At 47.0% G+C, this 18,088-nt stretch overlaps 1 protein-coding gene across 7 annotated transcripts in view; it reads left to right on the top strand.

The window, feature by feature from the left end:
• The window catches only part of LOC131953996 (matrix metalloproteinase-2), a 71,733-nt gene that overhangs the window by 36,834 nt on the left and 16,811 nt on the right, over nucleotides 1-18,088 (top strand). For 6 of the 7 annotated variants that reach the window (XM_059317451.1, XM_059317456.1, XM_059317452.1 and 3 more), the window contains exons 2-4: nucleotides 57-785; nucleotides 11,852-11,953; nucleotides 12,366-12,547. In XM_059317451.1, coding sequence (XP_059173434.1) covers nucleotides 387-785; nucleotides 11,852-11,953; nucleotides 12,366-12,547 — 683 coding nt within the window. In that variant the 5' untranslated portion in view covers nucleotides 57-386. The remainder of the gene's footprint in view (nucleotides 1-56; nucleotides 786-11,851; nucleotides 11,954-12,365; nucleotides 12,548-18,088) is intronic. The other variant, XM_059317457.1, reaches the window with a different exon arrangement.

Raw genomic sequence — 18,088 nt, 5'->3', positions numbered from 1 at the left:
CTTTAATTAATATTGTCTTTGATTAATATCAAACGGGTGTTGTGTTTTATTTTTAGCCGCACATCGATTGATAAAAAAGCCGTTGGAGTGCACACACTTTAGTTTTGTTGATAGATTCATGAACCTGGACCATCTGCCCATCTGCCCGTGCTGTAGAGGCATATCTGTGCCAGGCACCAGGTCACGTGTTCGTCTGCTGACGGCCATGACGTAACGTGCTGACACAGTTTTAAGACACCACCAACAAACCGGAAGCTGCGTCAAGGCATGACTGCTTGCAGTATTTCAGTCAGACCGTCCAACGAGTGACCGTCCAGTGAGTGACCGTCCAGTGAGTGACCGTCCAACAACTGGCCGTCCAGCCACACCGCATACGTCATCAAACCATGTGTTCCAAGTGCCGTCCTGTGCAAGTCAAGCATAGCCTGCTCTGTCCTGCCCGCCCCACCCCCGGGCAGCGTGACGTTCTGACAGCAAACGACAAGGGACACCACCCGCTTCCAGACGATGACTCTCCTTCAGGCATGTTACTGGTGATCTCCCCTAATCAAGATTGTGGCCTCTCTAACGGATATGAGCAGGTTATATCTGAGCTTGTGGGGTCAAGTCCCCAAGCTCATGCCAAAGGCCTTCGTCAGAGTGCAAGCAAAACGTCCATTTGTCCGGCCAGTGCGTGTCTGCAGGCGTTGCTAGTCTACGTTTGTCTGATGACGTGTGTAGGATACTCTGGTACTCACGCCAAGCCTGTGGACGCCAGGTACAGGGAGGTGCACGTCAACGCTGTGGTAAGTGTGGGGGGGCTGGATGGTGTGGGGGGCTGGGTGGTGTGGGGGGCTGGGTGGTGTGTGGGGCTGGGTGGTGTGGGGGGCTGGGTGGTGTGTGGGGCTGGGTGGTAAGTGTGTGGAGCTGGGTGGTAAGTGTGGGGCTGGGTGGTGTATACCGTTCTTGTCCTTACACAACAAACCTCTTTCATGCAACAAAAGAACAACTTGAAGACTATCGTTCCACACACTACATTTATTGACACAGACACACAGATAGAGAGACGATCTATTAAATCTATTTCTTCTTCCTACCAACAACCAAAAAATTCTCAACTTAACAAGGTCTATCACGTGGTGTATCACAAGATCAACACATTTTATGTGTGACGTCACTTGTGTCTATGACGTCGACTTTACCACACAGCTATCATTCTAGTTATAACCCTAACCCTAACCCCAATTCTAATCACGTCTAATTAATTACTCGTGTCTATGCTAATTAAATGAACTTAATCTGCGCGAACACACGCACACACACTCACACACACACGATGAATGGCAAGCCGTCGTGGACAGTTTTTTTCACACACCAGATTCGTCACCCCACATCATGCATCCCCACCCCCACCACTTCACCCCCCACCCCCCACACACCTTCCCCAATACACGGTGCTAGTGCTCATGTACTAGAGTGATAAACCTGTGTCACAGCCTGTGTCCATCCTACCAGTCGCTCTGTGCCACTCCCCCCCCCCCCCCCCCCACCTTTTGACTGACTAGCGTAGCATCGAATGCCCGACACGCCCTACATATTGAGTTTCGTGAGTGGAGCTAACCCTAACCAAAGCACGCGTGGTGCGACCTTTCACACGCGTGCGGCAATGTGTGTGTGGGGGGGGGGGGGGAGGGGGAGGTCCTAGTCCAATACGGCTGATGGCATTAACTTTCATAGAACTTTAATGAGAACCATTTCACCAGGGATAAATGTACGGGGTCAAAGGTCACATTCTATTGTGGTTGATCGAAATGGTCAATATAAAACTGGTCAATATAAGACTGGTCAATATATGACTGATCAATATATGACTGATCAATATAAGACTGGTCAGACATCACTAAGATCAGTTGATGCGCCAACCACAAGTTAAACCACAAGTTAACCCGTCGGTTAAACCACAAGTTAACCTGTCGGTTAAACCACTAGTTAACCCGTCGGTTAAACCACAAGTTAACCCGCCGGTATCTGTTACAAGTTGAGACTGAAGTGACACTCTTGCACTATCCGATGGAATCAAAGTTTATGTTGGACCAAAGTTTATGTTGGTCAAAGTTTATGTTGGATCAAAGTTTATGTTGGATCAAAGTTTTTGTTGTATCAAAGTTTATGTTGGATCAAAGTTTATGTTGGATCAAAGTTTATGTTGGATCAAAGTTTATGTTGGATCAAAGTTTTTGTTGTATCAAAGTTTATGTTGGATCAAAGTTTATGTTGGATCAAAGTTTATGTTGGATCAAAGTTTATGTTGGATCAAAGTTTATGTTGGATCAAAGTTTATGTTGGATCAAAGTTTATGTTGGATCAGAGTTTATGTTGGATCAGAGTTTATGTTGGATCAGAGTTTATGTTGGATCAAAGTTTATGTTGGATCAAAGTTTATGTTGGATCAAAGTTTATGTTGGATCAAAGTTTATGTTGGATCAAAGTTGATGTTGGATCAAAGTTGATGTTGGATCAAAGTTGATGTTGGATCAAAGTTTATGTTGGATCAAAGTTTATGTTGGATCAAAGTTTATGTTGGATCAAAGTTATTGTAAATTATAATTCCTTTAAAGTTTATAAGTACGTTATAAGTACCAGATCCATAACAAAGACAGTAACCGACATGAGCACATCGATACAGAAGGTTAGATGATATTAATGCTGAAACATTCATGAGCCATCTATTTTACGCTGTCAGGGGCAGATAATACACGCGACACATCCGGATTGTCGTTCTTCATCGTGGGACGGTGTGGGGGTATAGAGGGGGAAAGTTTCATGTGTCCTAAACCTTTAACTTGCAAACTAAAATAGACAACCTTAGGCCAACCTCCGACAACCTTAAACCAACCTCCGAGAGTAGCACTGGTCATCTGATACAGGCTAGAGAGTAGCACTGGCCATCTGACGTCAACAAATATGTCAGCGTTGATGCCCAGATTTGGAACGGGAATTCCCAGTCACGTCATGCAAGATGGACGAACCGGAAGTAGCTTCTGTTGTCGGCAACAAATGCTGAAAAATCTGGTCATATTTTTGGAGACATTTGTCGTAGCGGCAGCGACAATCGTCTTGACTGTCGCGACATTTTTCTAAATATTATCAAGCTACGGCGTGGACATTTTAAAAAGCAAATGGCAAGGATTGTAACAATTTTTACCGTGTTTTTGTTGGAATAAAATTGCCAGCCCTGCGATAGAAGGTTCTAGTTTCAACAACTAACATTTAGGAGCGGGACGGGGCTAGACCGCAGGGGAGATGGGGGAGTGGGGGGGGGGGGGAGACTGGCGATGATTCATGGCTTGGGGCACGCTACGCTTTCATTTTCGGGAATTTCCGTCCGGCCAAATCCTAGGGTTGGATCAACCGACGGCTGTCTGCCGGCTATCTGCCGGCTATCTGCCGGCTGTCCTTAAGGCTGTCCCAGTGGCGTTATCAAGACAACATCAGGACAACATTAGGACAACATCAGGACAACATTAGGAAACAAATGGGTAAAATGGCAGATGTAGCCAGATGAATGGCTGCTATTCTACACATATGGATTACATAATGCATTGTGTAGGCTAAATGGTGCATCGTCCACTGTAGGCTAAATGGTGCATCGTCCACAAGATCGCACTGAACATGCCATATTTACATATAGAAACAGTATGGGTTAAGTATGGCTGGCTGTGTGTATGTATGGCTGTATGTATGGCTGTAAGTATGGCTCATGTATGTATGGCTGTAAGTATGGCTCATGTATGTATGGCTTATGTATGTATGGCTTATGTATGTATGGCTTATGTATGTATGGCTGTATGATGGCTGTATGTATAGCTGTATTATGGCTGTATGTATGGCTGAATGATGGCTGTATGTATAGCTGTATGTATGGCTGAATGATGGCTGTATGTATGCCTGTGATGACTGGGACGGGGTGACACGTAAAACTTTTATTAGCGTCCTGACCTTGACCTATTGCGTGGGTGTATGACGTAGCTCACATGCCTGTGCGAGGAACTAGCTCAGCGCTTTCCGCTCAATGTACAAGGGGGGGGGGGCGCTACCGTCGTTTATTTTTTTCGTTTTCCGTTTTGCGGCAAAGATTGGGTGGGGGGGGGGGGGGGTTGACTGTTAGAAGTTACCTCTTAGTTTTTCTTCTACTTCAATTGGTGAAGATCAGCATTCAAAGCAATAGAACGGTTTCCATGGAAACCTAAACAAGTGTGATCGTTGTTTCCATTGGTACATCAGCACACAGACATGTGAGTGTTGTTGTGGGTGGGGGGGGGGTCATGAATCCCCTCTTTGAGTATTTTAAATATTTATTTTGTCCTCCAGTCAGTGTTATCTAACCCATTCCCCGCCCCCACCCACTTATTTCCCCACACGCCCCCCCCCCCCCCCCCCCCCCCCCCCCCCAATGGCCATCACATCGAGCGAATCCCAGATGCCGCTCTAGCAGCACAAAAATCCAGAAGCTTGTTAGGGTTAGAGTTAATACTCGAGTTAACTCTCTCAGTTACTGCCCTTAGGTGACCCACTGACCCAGTTCTGTAAACAGCTCCAGCTCGCCAATTGGTTAGCATCAATAACTTTTTGATGGACAGGTTATCGTGTACACCCACCAGGCCCCACCCACTATTCTACCACCCACCCACCAGGCCCCACCCACTAGTCCTACCACCCACCCACCAGGCTCCACCCACTAATCCTACCACCCACCCACCAGGCTCCACCCACCAGCCCTACCACCCACCCACCAGGCCCCACCCACCCACCAGGCCCCACCCACCCACCAGGCTCCACCCACCAGTCCTACCACCCACCCACCAGGCCCCACCCACTAATCCTACCACCCACCCACCAGGCTCCACCCACCAGTCCTACCACCCACCCACCAGGCCCCACCCACTAGTCCTACCACCCACCCACCAGCCCCCACCCACGAGTCCTACCACCCACCCACTAGTCCTACCACCCACCCACCAGGCCCCACCCACTAGTCCTACCACCCACCCACCAGCCCCCACCCACTAGTCCTACCACCCACCCACTAGTCCTACCACCCACCCACCAGGCCCCACCTTTTGTTCCTGTCACCTTGAGGTACAGGAACAGTACTGGAAAAGAAACGGACAGAGTGGTCAAGGTTACAGGTTATGACAGGACAGCTAACTGCTAGCAACCATTTAACCGCCGTAAGAAAAGCGTGACTTGAACGTGGTTTGTGTTGCTGTGAGCCGGGTGTTGGGGACGTGTTTAGTCTTCCACCCTTGTAACAGCACCATGAGTTGCTGCCCCTGAACCACCCTATTGTTAGATAGTCGGGAGTGAGTTCCCCTAGTTAGGGCTGAGGTTATCTGGCGCGGGTACAGCACGAGAGATCCCTAGTTAGGGCTGAGGTTATCTGGCGCGGGTACAGCACGAGAGATCCCTAGTTAGGGCTGAGGTTATCTGGCGCGGGTACAGCACGAGAGATCCCTAGTTAGGGCTGAGGTTATCTGGCGCGGGTACAGCACGAGAGATCCCCTAGTTAGGGCTGAGGTTATCTGGCGCGGGTACAGCACGAGAGATCCCAGCCTGGGATATCAGAGCAGCCGACAGGTACCAAACGGTGTGCATGACGTCAGCTATTGGTGACGTCAGCAGCGGGCCCGTCAAAGGTATCGTCGTACAAACAGTGCTAGATCGATACTAGACTGTGTAGGTCGATACTAAACGGTGTTGGTCCAAATGTTTTCCTAAGGGTCCAATACTTCAACCTCTCACGGACCTTTTGTCTTGGGCTGACCGCTCTTGGCCTGACCGTATCTTGGCCTGACTTGGGCTGACCGCTCTTGGCCTGACCGTATCTTGGCCTGACCGCTCTTGGGCTGACCGCTCTTGGCCTGACCGTATCTTGGCCTGACTTGGGCTGACCGCTCTTGGGCTGACCGCTCTTGGCCTGACCGTATCTTGGCCTGACTTGGGCTGACCGCTCTTGGGCTGACCGCTCTTGGCCTGACCGCTCTTGGCCTGACCGCTCTTGGCCTGACCGTAGCTGTTTGAAATGCCTTAGGGCGGGGGCCGATCTCCCCAGCAGGACTAAGGCCGTAGCGGCTGGCTTGGTGATATGCGGGCTATTGGGGGGAGGTGGAGCCATAGGAAAGGGGCGGCGCTACGTGTTGGTAGTAAGATCTTTAGATAGAACGATCGCCCCGCCCTATTTACCTACACATAAGCACATACACATAGACACTGTAAAGCTAGCATGCACGGGCAGCAGAAGCAGATGAGAGGCACATGTGCCGGATGTGTGGAGTGGTCAGTTTTTTTAAATTATTTCTAGTTCATCTGACACACTGACACGACACACGGACACATGAACACACCGACACGACACACACAGACAGGTACACGTCAATGACATGTGTTTATTCACCCCGTCCCCACGTGTGTTCTAGGTCACCGTGACATGGAGTCGATTGTTCCCTTGAGGGAGAGGGTGGAGGTGGGGGAGGGGGAGGGGGGCTGTGTGGAGGAGTAGATCCCAATCCAATTAATATTTTCATTCTTTCAAGTTTAAAAAAGAAAATGTTCAGTTCACTTTTTGGGTTGAATCAAGGAATGTCTCACGCACACACATGATCAAGTTTCTTGTTTCGCACACGTCTGCGTTTGTGTGTGTGTGTTTGTGTGGTATGCGTGTGCGGCATGTTCTAATGAATTGAGGCAATATATCAAATCAAGGGAAGCAACCTTATTATATCATATCAAGGTAAGCAAACTTATTATATCAAATCGAGGGAAGCAACCTTATTATATCAAATCAAGGGAAGCAACCTTATTATATCAAATCGAGGGAAGCAACCTTATTATATCAAATCAAGGGGGCAACCTTATTATATTAAATCGAGGGAAGCAACCTTATTATATCAAATCAAGGAAAGCAACCTTATTATATCAAATCAAGGGGGTCAACCTTATTATATCAAATCAAGGGAAGCAACCTTATTATATCAAATCAAGGGAAGCAACCTTATTATATCAAATCAAGGAAAGCAACCTTATTATATCAAATCAAGGGGGTCAACCTTATTATATCAAATCAAGGGAAGCAACCTTATTATATCAAATCAAGGGAAGCAATCTTATATCAAATTAAGGGAAGCAACCTTATTATATCAAATCAAAAAGTGAACAAAATCTGGCCACGACTTCCATCGCTTCCAGTTGTTTGTTAGACAACCCCCGTCTGGCTGGGTTGTCGTGTAGACAACCCGCCGTGTAGTCGGCGACTCATGAGATGTATGGGACGGCTACACCTACGTTACAAAATCACAAACGTGAAACAAATCTTTAGTTGCTTAGCGTGGGAATTGCTTCCCTTTTCTTCACATCAAAATAATAATAACATAGATCTAGATAATTCTAGTTCGAACTATATATGACCCCCCCCCCATACATCACACACTCCCACAAACCACACACTTCCACAAACCACACAAACCCCACACTCCCACAAACCACACACTTCCACAAACCCCACAAACCCCACACTCCCACAAACCACACACTTCCACAAACCACACAAACCCCACACTCCCACAAACCCCACACTCCCACAAACCACACACTTCCACAAACCACACACTCCCACAAACCACACACTCGCACACTCCATCAAACCCCACATCGGGGTGAGCCTGCTGGGTCTGTGTGTGCACGACACGGCTCATCGTCTGCTCAACAAAGCACGCATGACTCGCACGACCGTCCTTGACCCTAAAGAATCTTTGTCTAAGCGCCAGATCTGCTGCACTCGTGATGACGTCACGGCAGGTGTCCCAGAACAAAGGCAGTCAGCCGTGACGTGGGTGACGACTCGGTTCACCGGACCCACACAGCGGGAGTAGGGTAGCAGGCAGGTGTGTAGCGTGGGGGGGGGGGGGGGGGGGTATGGTGTGGGGTGATGGTGTGGTGTGTTTGTGTAGGATGATGGTGTGGGGTTTAGTCTCTACCACCTCTAACACAGCCGGCTATCAGAGATGTTCAAATGTGATTAGAACGGGACCTAACTGTTCCATTCCCCCTGACCCCCATAGTGTAGCGACAAATCCAGTTAGGATCCTCTCCCCCGGCTGTACGACCCCCGGGCATTAAGACCCCTCTTCCCACTCTGTGTATAAACACCACTCCCCATCCCCGGCCGGTGTACCTCTGGGTCTTGATACCAAGATAAAATTGAATGCCCCCCCCCCACCCCCCCCCCCCCACCCCCACACTGTTAATTTTGTTTTCCAGCCGGCAGTTGCCGGTTAATCTAATCATGTCACGTGTCTATATACGAGGTCGTCTAAACCTGGGGTCGAGGTTTTAGATGACCTTGACACATTTTGGTCAAACCACGTGACTAAAAAACTTTGTTGCTTCACTAAGTCCATGTGTACAGTACAAACTAAATGGTCCACTTCAACAAAACTTCACCCCCACACAGCTGATGATAATGTGCTGGCTGTCTACATGCTGGGGCTGGTGGTGTTGTGGGGGGGGGGCAGCTGTCAACATGCTGGGGATGATGGGGGTGGGGGGGCAGCTGTCTACATGCTGGGGATGGTGGGGGTGGGGGGGGGGGGGAGGAGGGACAGCTGTCTACATGCTGGGGATGGTGGTGGTGTGTGTGTGGGGGGGGGGGGGGGCAGCTGTCTACATGCTGGGGATGGTGGTGGTGTGGGGGGGGGGGGACAGCTGTCTACATGCTGGGCCAGCCGATGGAGTCCAATCACTGTCTGAATACCAGAGGGTTTCTACAGTTGGATATCTATAGCCTCATCTCCCGGGGGTTTGATCTCGGTTCTTTTCTGTGTAGTAACTATGAGCTTTAGCTATCCGAGCTCAACCTCAACCCATATTTTTTTATAAATAAATGGAGGAAATTACCTAAGGGAAATAACAATGAATATTGTAGCAAAAACAGGAGTTACTGGATTATCTACCTGAATATACCTATTGGAAAATGTAATATATAATAATATATGTGTCTGTGGTTTGTGTGGTTGTGGTGAGAGTGGTTGTGTGTGAAGGAGAGAGAGAGAGAGTATATAGCTAGAAATGCCCTTATTTTCCATGGATGTTTCAGTTAAGTTGTAAAAATATCATGGATTGTTTCCCTTCGACCCTTCAAGTATTCACGGTGCTACTTGTGCGCCATTATTTGTTCACTAAAAAAAAGTGTAAAAACATTTTTATCTCCCTGGAAATTACCGCCCTTAGCAACAGAACGGAAGGGAGACAATCACTCAATTCTAACTTGTGTCGAAATTGCCTCCATTTGCAATGTTTCACTGTCAGACCCGATAACCCTGGCCAATATTTTCTACCAGAAATAAAAAAATCTAGGGGGATTGACCTCCCCTTATACATGGGCCATTACGCTTGTCAGTTCTGTTATTTGTCTTTAGAAGTTGGTGGTACCAATCCCTGTTTTAAATCTTCGGGGGTCTGGCAGAGGGGGGGGGGGGGTCTCAAAGAACAAGCCAGCACATAGCCAGTTTTTGACTAATGTCCAATCTGCCAACAACCACATACAACCCCGTCCGTCCCCACTCCTCCCTTTCCCGACCCACCAAATCCCAACCCACAAATCTTCCAATTTTTCCTGAGCAGAATTTAGACAATCATTGACCTTTGAACCCTTGAATTGATTTCCTGTCCGAAATGTGACTGTCCAAACATGACGTCATTGAATAGGGAGGGGGTGGGGGCTATATCCGTACCCCACAAAATGGTTTGAACCGCCAGAGGAACTTGTACAATTTGTTCCAATTTGGCTGAGATTTTTGCTCGCGGGCCTCCGATTACGTCCCTTAGACAGACAGTCGCGCTATAAAACCAACATGGCTGCTGGGCGGGACGAAATCACGCGCGATTGAGCTGATCACGTGATAGAGCCGGCCAGGGGAGATAACCGGATGAAACCATTCAAATTGTTTTATTCAATCATGGGCCGTACATCTCCTCTCCATGTCGTTACAAACATTGGTCTACATTCTGGACGTTTTAAAACGGATTTGCCCGCTTCTAAAAACCAAATGTCCCCTTTGACGTCAGCATTGGCCAGATACTGACACGTGAAGCCATGTGCCACGTGACGCCCGCCAGTGACGCCCTATGACGGACTCTCAAGCCACTTCCGGTGAAGACAAACTCTCTGCCTCCTCAAGAGGTTTCCGTCTGACACGAACGATAACTCGCTTCTTTTCCCGGTTGCAGATTTCTATCTATTATCGTTCTTAGTTTGGTCAAGTGCCAGTCAATAGGCCCTCCCTTTCTTCTGTGTTTGTATTGTGTTTCCCGGCTACTTTCTTCTGTGTTTGTATTGTGTTTCCCGGCTACTTTCTTCTGTGTTTGTATTGTGTTTCCCGGCTACTTTCTTCTGTGTTTGTATTGTGTTTCCCGACTACTTTCTTCTGTGTTTGTATTGTGTTTTCCCGACTACTTTCTTCTGTGTTTGTATTGTGTTTCCCGGCTACTTTCTTCTGTGTTTGTATTGTGTTTCCCGGCGACTTTCTTCTGTGTTTGTATTGTGTTTCCCGACTACTTTCTTCTGTGTTTGTATTGTGTTTTCCCGACTTTCTTCTGTGTTTGTATTGTGTTTCCCGACTACTTTCTTCCGTGTTTGTATTGTGTTTCCCGACTACTTTCTTCTGTGTTTGTATTGTGTTTCCCGGCTACTTTCTTCTGTGTTTGTATTGTGTTTCCCGGCTACTTTCTTCTGTGTTTGTATTGTGTTTCCCGGCTACTTTCTTCTGTGTTTGTATTGTGTTTCCCGACTACTTTCTTCTGTGTTTGTATTGTGTTTTCCCGACTACTTTCTTCTGTGTTTGTATTGTGTTTCCCGGCTACTTTCTTCTGTGTTTGTATTGTGTTTCCCGGCGACTTTCTTCTGTGTTTGTATTGTGTTTCCCGACAACTTTCTTCTGTGTTTGTATTGTGTTTTCCCGACTTTCTTCTGTGTTTGTATTGTGTTTCCCGACTACTTTCTTCCGTGTTTGTATTGTGTTTCCCGACTACTTTCTTCTGTGTTTGTATTGTGTTTCCCGGCTACTTTCTTCTATGTTTGTATTGTGTTTCCCGGCTACTTTCTTCTGTGTTTGTATTGTGTTTTCCCGGCTACTTTCTTCTGTGTTTGTATTGTGTTTCCCGGCTACTTTCTACTGCTTTTTAAATTATTTCTCCTGTACTTCCTACTATCTTTTCGCTGTGTTTCCATTTCGTTGCAAGTATTGCGCCTCAGTCATATATCGTGTGCCCCAGTCATATATCGTGTGCCCCAGTGTGTATATAACAATTGTTAGCATGCGACAGTCAATCAGATCAGAGCGAAAGTCCAAAACTTTCCAGCCATCTAATTAGGTCATGGCTAATTACTGCTCCCTCACTCTCTCAACTTAATTAACTTCCTTTTCTAGCCTTGTGAGCTTAACCTAAAAATTTTACACACACCACTTTCACCAACTTCTCTTAACCAGAAAATGACACACACACACACATATATGCATACATATATAGGCCTATATATATATATATATATATATATATATATATATATATATATATATATATATATATATATATATATATATATATGTGTGTGTGTGTGTGTCTGTGTGTGTGTGTGTGTGTGTACGTGTGTATAATATTCCTTTTTTTAAAAATGCTTTTAATTAAAGATTATCAATTACATTAGTGGCACCACTATCTACAATTGTGCAAGTTGAATGTCCGGTCCTATTTGTATGTGTGATTCAATGTCCTCTATGTCCTGTTGGGCTAACCTTGACCACTGGTCTGTCCTCAGAAATACCTGGGACAGTTTGGTTACCTGAAAGGTCCATCACGTGAGACACAGAACTTGATGAGTCAAGATGACCTCAAGAAGGCCATCAAGGCACTGCAAAAGGTGAGTAGATACAAGGGCATGGGCAGGGACAGGGGCATGGGCAGGGCACGGACAGGGCAGGGACAGGGCACGGACAGGGACAGGGCACGGACAGGGACAGGGCACGGACAGGGACAGGGCACGGACAGGGACAGGGCACGGACAGGGACAGGGCACGGACAGGGCAGGGACAGGGCACGGACAGGGCAGGGCACGGACAGGACAGGGCAGGGACAGGGCATGGATATAGTCAAATACACTTAGGTCTGAAAGCCAATAGACACAATAGAATTGAGTCCTCTTAGGTCTGATTGTTGTACGCTATACACGATGTACACATTTTGTACACATTTTGTTGGCCTGTCAATGTTACCAGCGTGTGTAACCTGTCAATGTGTGTCCACCTGTCAATTGACCTTTGTCCACCCTGCAGGCAGGCGGTGTACCTGAGACAGGTGTGATTGACCACAGAACTCAGGTGCTGATGGGCCGGGCCAGGTGTGGGAACACGGACGACTTTGTGGAGGAGCCCAAGGGAGAGCATGACTACCGCATACGGCTCAGGCGATACACCACCGGCAGTTCCAAGTGGCCGAGGACAAACTTGACCTTCAGGTAAAATACATCGGTCACGTCATTTCCTCTCACAGACCTCATCAGAGGAAGTAGCGTGGGTGGGTATAGGTCAATGTCTACAGCTATTGGTCAATGTCTACAGATATTGGTCAATGTCTACAGATATTGGTCAATGTCTACAGCTATTGGTCAATGTCTACAGATATTGGTCAATGTCTACAGATATTGGTCAATGTCTACAGATATTGGTCAATGTGTACAGATATTGGTCAATGTCTACAGATATTGGTCAATGTCTACAGATATTGGTCAATGTCTACAGATATTGGTCAATGTCTACAGATATTGGTCAATGCCTACAGATATTGGTCAATGTCTCAACTCATGCAAGTAGTTCTTACTGTTACATTCAGACTTTATTTCAGGCATCTTTCGGGGGGGGGGGGGGGGGGGCTGACTGATAGGTTGCAAATTGATCAGAGATACATTTTGTTGAGTTGGGGGGGGGGGCGGCTTGGTCGGACCTGAGAGCTAATTGTGGCTCACTCCAAAACTCACTAGTTCGAACTCCGATGCTCATCCGCTGGAGACAGCAACCCATTTAGGCAGTGGGGGCAATTTAGATGGAGTGGAGTCAATTTAGACATGTAGTGGATTAAATTTAGATGGAGTGGAGTCAATTTAGACATGTAGTGGATCTAATTTAGATGGAGTGGAGTCAATTTAGACATGTAGTGGATCTAATTTAGATCCACCCACTCACTCACCCACTCACTCACCCACTCACTCACTCACCCACTCACTCACTCACTCACTCACTCACCCACTCACTCACTCACTCACTCACTCACCCACTCACTCACTCACTCACTCACTCACCCACTCACTCATTCACTCACTCATCCACTCACTCATCCACTCACTCATCCACTCACTCACTCATCCACTCACTCATTCACTCACTCATCCACTCACTCATCCACTCACTCACTCACCCACTCACTCACTCACTCATCCACTCACTCATCCACTCACTCATCCACTCACTCACTCACCCACTCACTCACTCACTCATCCACTCACTCATCCACTCACTCACTCACCCACTCACTCACTCACTCATCCACTCACTCATCCACTCACTCACTCACCCACTCACTCACTCACTCATCCACTCACTCATCCACTCACTCACTCACCCACTCACTCACTCACTCATCCACTCACTCATCCACTCACTCACTCACCCACTCACCCACTCACTCACTCACTCACTCACTCACTCACCCACTCACTCACTCACTCACTCACCCACTCACTCATTCACTCACTCATCCACTCACTCATCCACTCACTCATCCACTCACTCACTCATCCACTCACTCATTCACTCACTCATCCACTCACTCATCCACTCACTCACTCACCCACTCACTCACTCACTCATCCACTCACTCATCCACTCACTCATCCACTCACTCACTCACCCACTCACTCACTCACTCATCCACTCACTCATCCACTCACTCACTCACCCACTCACTCACTCACTCATCCACTCACTCATCCACTCACTCACTCACCCACTCACTCACTCACTCACTCACTCACTCACCCACTCACCCACTCACTCACTCACTCACTCACCCACTCACTCACTCACTCATCCACTCACTCATCCACTCACTCACTCATCCACTCACTCACTCACCCACTCACTCACTGACTCATCCACTCACTCACCCACTCACTCACTCACTCATCCACTCACTCACCCACTCACCCACTCACTCACTCACCCACTCACTCACTGACTCATCCACTCACTCATCCACTCACTCACCCACTCACTCACTCACTCATCCACTCACTCACTCATCCACTCATTCATCCACTCACCCACTCACTCATCCACTCACCCACTCATCCACTCACTCATCCATCCACTCACTCACTCATCCACTCACTCACTCACTCACCCACTCACTCATCCATCCAACATCATACAGCTCCACCAACGAAGATGGCGGAAATGACGTCAGGAAATGACGTCACTCTGCCTTTGGAGTGTCTGTATTAGCCGGGGTATAGTACAATGCTGACAACTATTTATAGATTGTCGTACCCCCACGTGACCACCAGTTAACTAGTACCACGTGACAAGGACCGACTATCCCCGCCTCTTATACCTAAAGGTTTAAACCTACTGGCATACAGAGGTTTTAAACCTACTGACATACAGAGGGTAGGGGATGGCGTGTGGGGCAACCGCCCCTAGCGCCGACACTTGTGGGGCGCCAGCAGGGATAGGAAACAAATCCCCATCTGAGCAGTATACGCACTGACTCATTACATGACGTACTGACTCAAGACATGACGCACAGACTCAATTATAGTCTTCAGCATGTAACAACCAAATCTCCAAGTAGCGGGGGGGGGGGGGCTAAACTGAGATTTGACGCTGCTCATCTGAAAGACACATCTAAACCTATACCTAAACCTACAGACACACCTAAACCTATAGACACAAATAAACCTATAGACACAAATAAACCTATAGACACATCTTAACCTAAAGACACATCTAAACCTAAAGACACATCTAAACCTAAAGACACACCTAAACCTACAGATCTACAAATCTCCGGTCCGGATGTTTCCCATTAAGCTCGCCTATGACTATATATGGTCATGCACAAGTCAAATCGAGGCTCAAGCGAAATCCACTGGCGAAAAAACTTGATACAAGACACACACACGTATGTTTGATACACAAACATACACGTTTGATACACACACACATACACGTGTGATACACACACACATACACGTTTTATACACACAGACACACATACACGTTTGATACACACACACACACACACACGTTAGATACACACACACACGTGGTTGATGTGTTGTCAGCTTACAGTAGGCTCTGCATGTCATGTAATATATCATATCCTGTCATGTCATATCCTGTCATGTCATATCCTGTCATGTCATATCCTGTCATATCCTGTCATGTCATATCCTGTCATGTCATATCCTGTCATGTCATATCCTGTCATGTCATATCCTGTCATGTCATATCCTGTCATGTCATATCCTGTCATGTCATATCCTGTCATGTCATATCCTGTCATGTCATATCCTGTCATGTCATATCCTGTCATGTCATATCCTGTCATGTCATATCCTGTCATGTCATATCCTGTCATGTCATATCCTGTCATATTATGTCATATCCTGTCATATTATGTCATATCCTGTCATGTCATATCATGTCATAACGGTCTGTCATGACAAGACCCAATAGAGCGACGTGTCAATGTTGCAAACTACACCCCTACCCACCCCCGAAAGAAACAACTCACAACTCCCTCCCCCTTACGGCCGAGTCACGTGAGCGTGTGACACTGTCTAACCACTTGAGCTAACACTTCATCATCCCAGCTAGCTAGATTTCCCCCCCCCCCTCCCCCATCCAGAAACTTCTTTTACTTCTCCTCCCCCCCCCCCCCCCCCCCCTGTAAACAGGCGCCATTTGGACAAAATATAAAGTATTTAGAGTCGTTTCCCCTTGCCGGATCTGCTTTTTAAAGAGCTAATTAAATATGCAACCAATGGTAGATGGGCATTTCAAGAGCACCATGTACAAGGATATTTAAACCCTGGCTGGGCTGACTGCTCGCACTCCAAGCCTCGACACGCTGGCCAACATTTCATTTGGCCCTCGGTGGCCAACATTTCATTTGGTCCTCGCTGGCCAACGTTTCATTTGGTTCTCGGTGGCCAACAGTTCATTTGGTTCTCGGTGGCCAACATTTCATTTGGTTCTTGATGGCCAACATTTCATTTGGCCCTCGCTGGCCAACATTTCATTTGGTTCTCGGTGGCCAACATTTCATTTGGTTCTCGGTGGCCAACATGGTAGATCAGCCGACGAAAGAAATTTTCGTCCTTTTAAACTTTTTCGCGAGAAAAAAATTCGGTCAAGCTTCTAAAGTTCAGTGCAAACACTGGTTGTTGTAAAATGGTCTCGTGTTTGATGCCGTCGCTGGCAAGATTTTTTTTCTCCTAAAAGATTTCATCTACCAACAGGCAACTGTTTTGATTTATTCTACGGTCAACGCAGTTTTCTCAACTGCTTATCATAATTTATGCAAGCGTCTTCCCGCGTTCAACACGTCTGCCAGCGGCGTGAGCAGAAGTTGCCAGTGTGTAGGGAGGGAGGGGAAAGTTTTCTACTGCTACTAGTTTTTTTCTGGCGGTGATGCAGTGCGCATGTCTGGCGATTCAGGATGTTTGTATTCCAGACTTGGTCTAACGTAAGTAGTCGTCACTCTGGTTGTTGCTCATGTTTGGTGGTGTTGACCAATGGCTAGCTGTGTAGCGTAGCATTTGATTGACATGGTGGCTGTTCAATGTTCACGTCCTTGCGTGTACCCACCAGCGTGTACACACCAGCGTGTACACACTTTTATTGGTCAACATTACGCCAGATCCACTGGCTTGTCGTGTGCATATAGTTTTAATGACGATTAATTCATTGAAGTTTTTATTTTTATTTTTTCCCCCAATCAAATGATTGTCTAACAACAATCAAATGATTGGTGCTAGCAATGATTTGTGTTAGCAAGGAGACCACCTTTTTCAATGTGGCCAGACTTTCAATGAGGCCAGACTTTTAATGTGGCCAGACTTTTTATGTGGCCAGAGTTCTAATGCTTAAATTATCTCGTTGATTTCATTCAAAAAATTTGTTTGACCACATTTTCCTTTTCACAAGCTTATCTTCCCTTGATCTATAATGTCTCCTAGCCCTTTCTCCTTCCCCCCCCCCCCTGTCTTCACACTTCTTCCCCGCAGTACTTAACACTGTGACGACATAGATCTGCCTCACTGTACCTAAGGCACTTTGTGAAGGCTTTGGATATTTTTTTTTAATTTTCTGCTTGAATCAAGTTAGGTGAAGCTACTGATGGATTCAAACATTCCCGCCCAGCTCCGCGGGAAGATTAGGGGGCGGGGCATTCTGTCCGTTCGTTTTCAGGCTCAGACACCGGGATATGGCGGCAGACGTGTGGTCCATTGTGTGTCCTCTTTCAGTGGATTGTGGTGTTAGTGGATCATCACAACCTGCTTGAATGAGGACACAAAGTGGGCACATCATCATGGTCACATCATCATGGTCACATCATCATGAACACATCATCATGGACACATCATCATGGACACATCATCATGGACACATCATCAAAGGCATATCATCATGGACACATCATCATGGACACATCATCATGAACATATCATCATGGACACATCATCATGGACACATCATCATGAACATATCATCATGGACACATCATCATGGACACATAATCATGGACATATCATCATGGACACATCATCATGGACACATCATCAAAGGCACATCATCATGGACACATCATCATGGTCACATCATCATGGACACATCATCATGGACACATCATCATGGACACATCATCATGGACACATCATCATGGACACATCATCATGGACACATCATCATGGACACATCATCATGGACACATCATC

The sequence above is a fragment of the Physella acuta genome, unplaced genomic scaffold (assembly GCF_028476545.2).
Source record: "Physella acuta isolate Inbredline_101_S28 unplaced genomic scaffold, ASM2847654v3 ptg000969l, whole genome shotgun sequence".
Lineage (NCBI taxonomy): Eukaryota > Metazoa > Mollusca > Gastropoda > Physidae > Physella > Physella acuta.
Note: the sequence above shows the minus strand (reverse complement) of the source record. Positions and strands in the feature narration are given on the sequence as shown.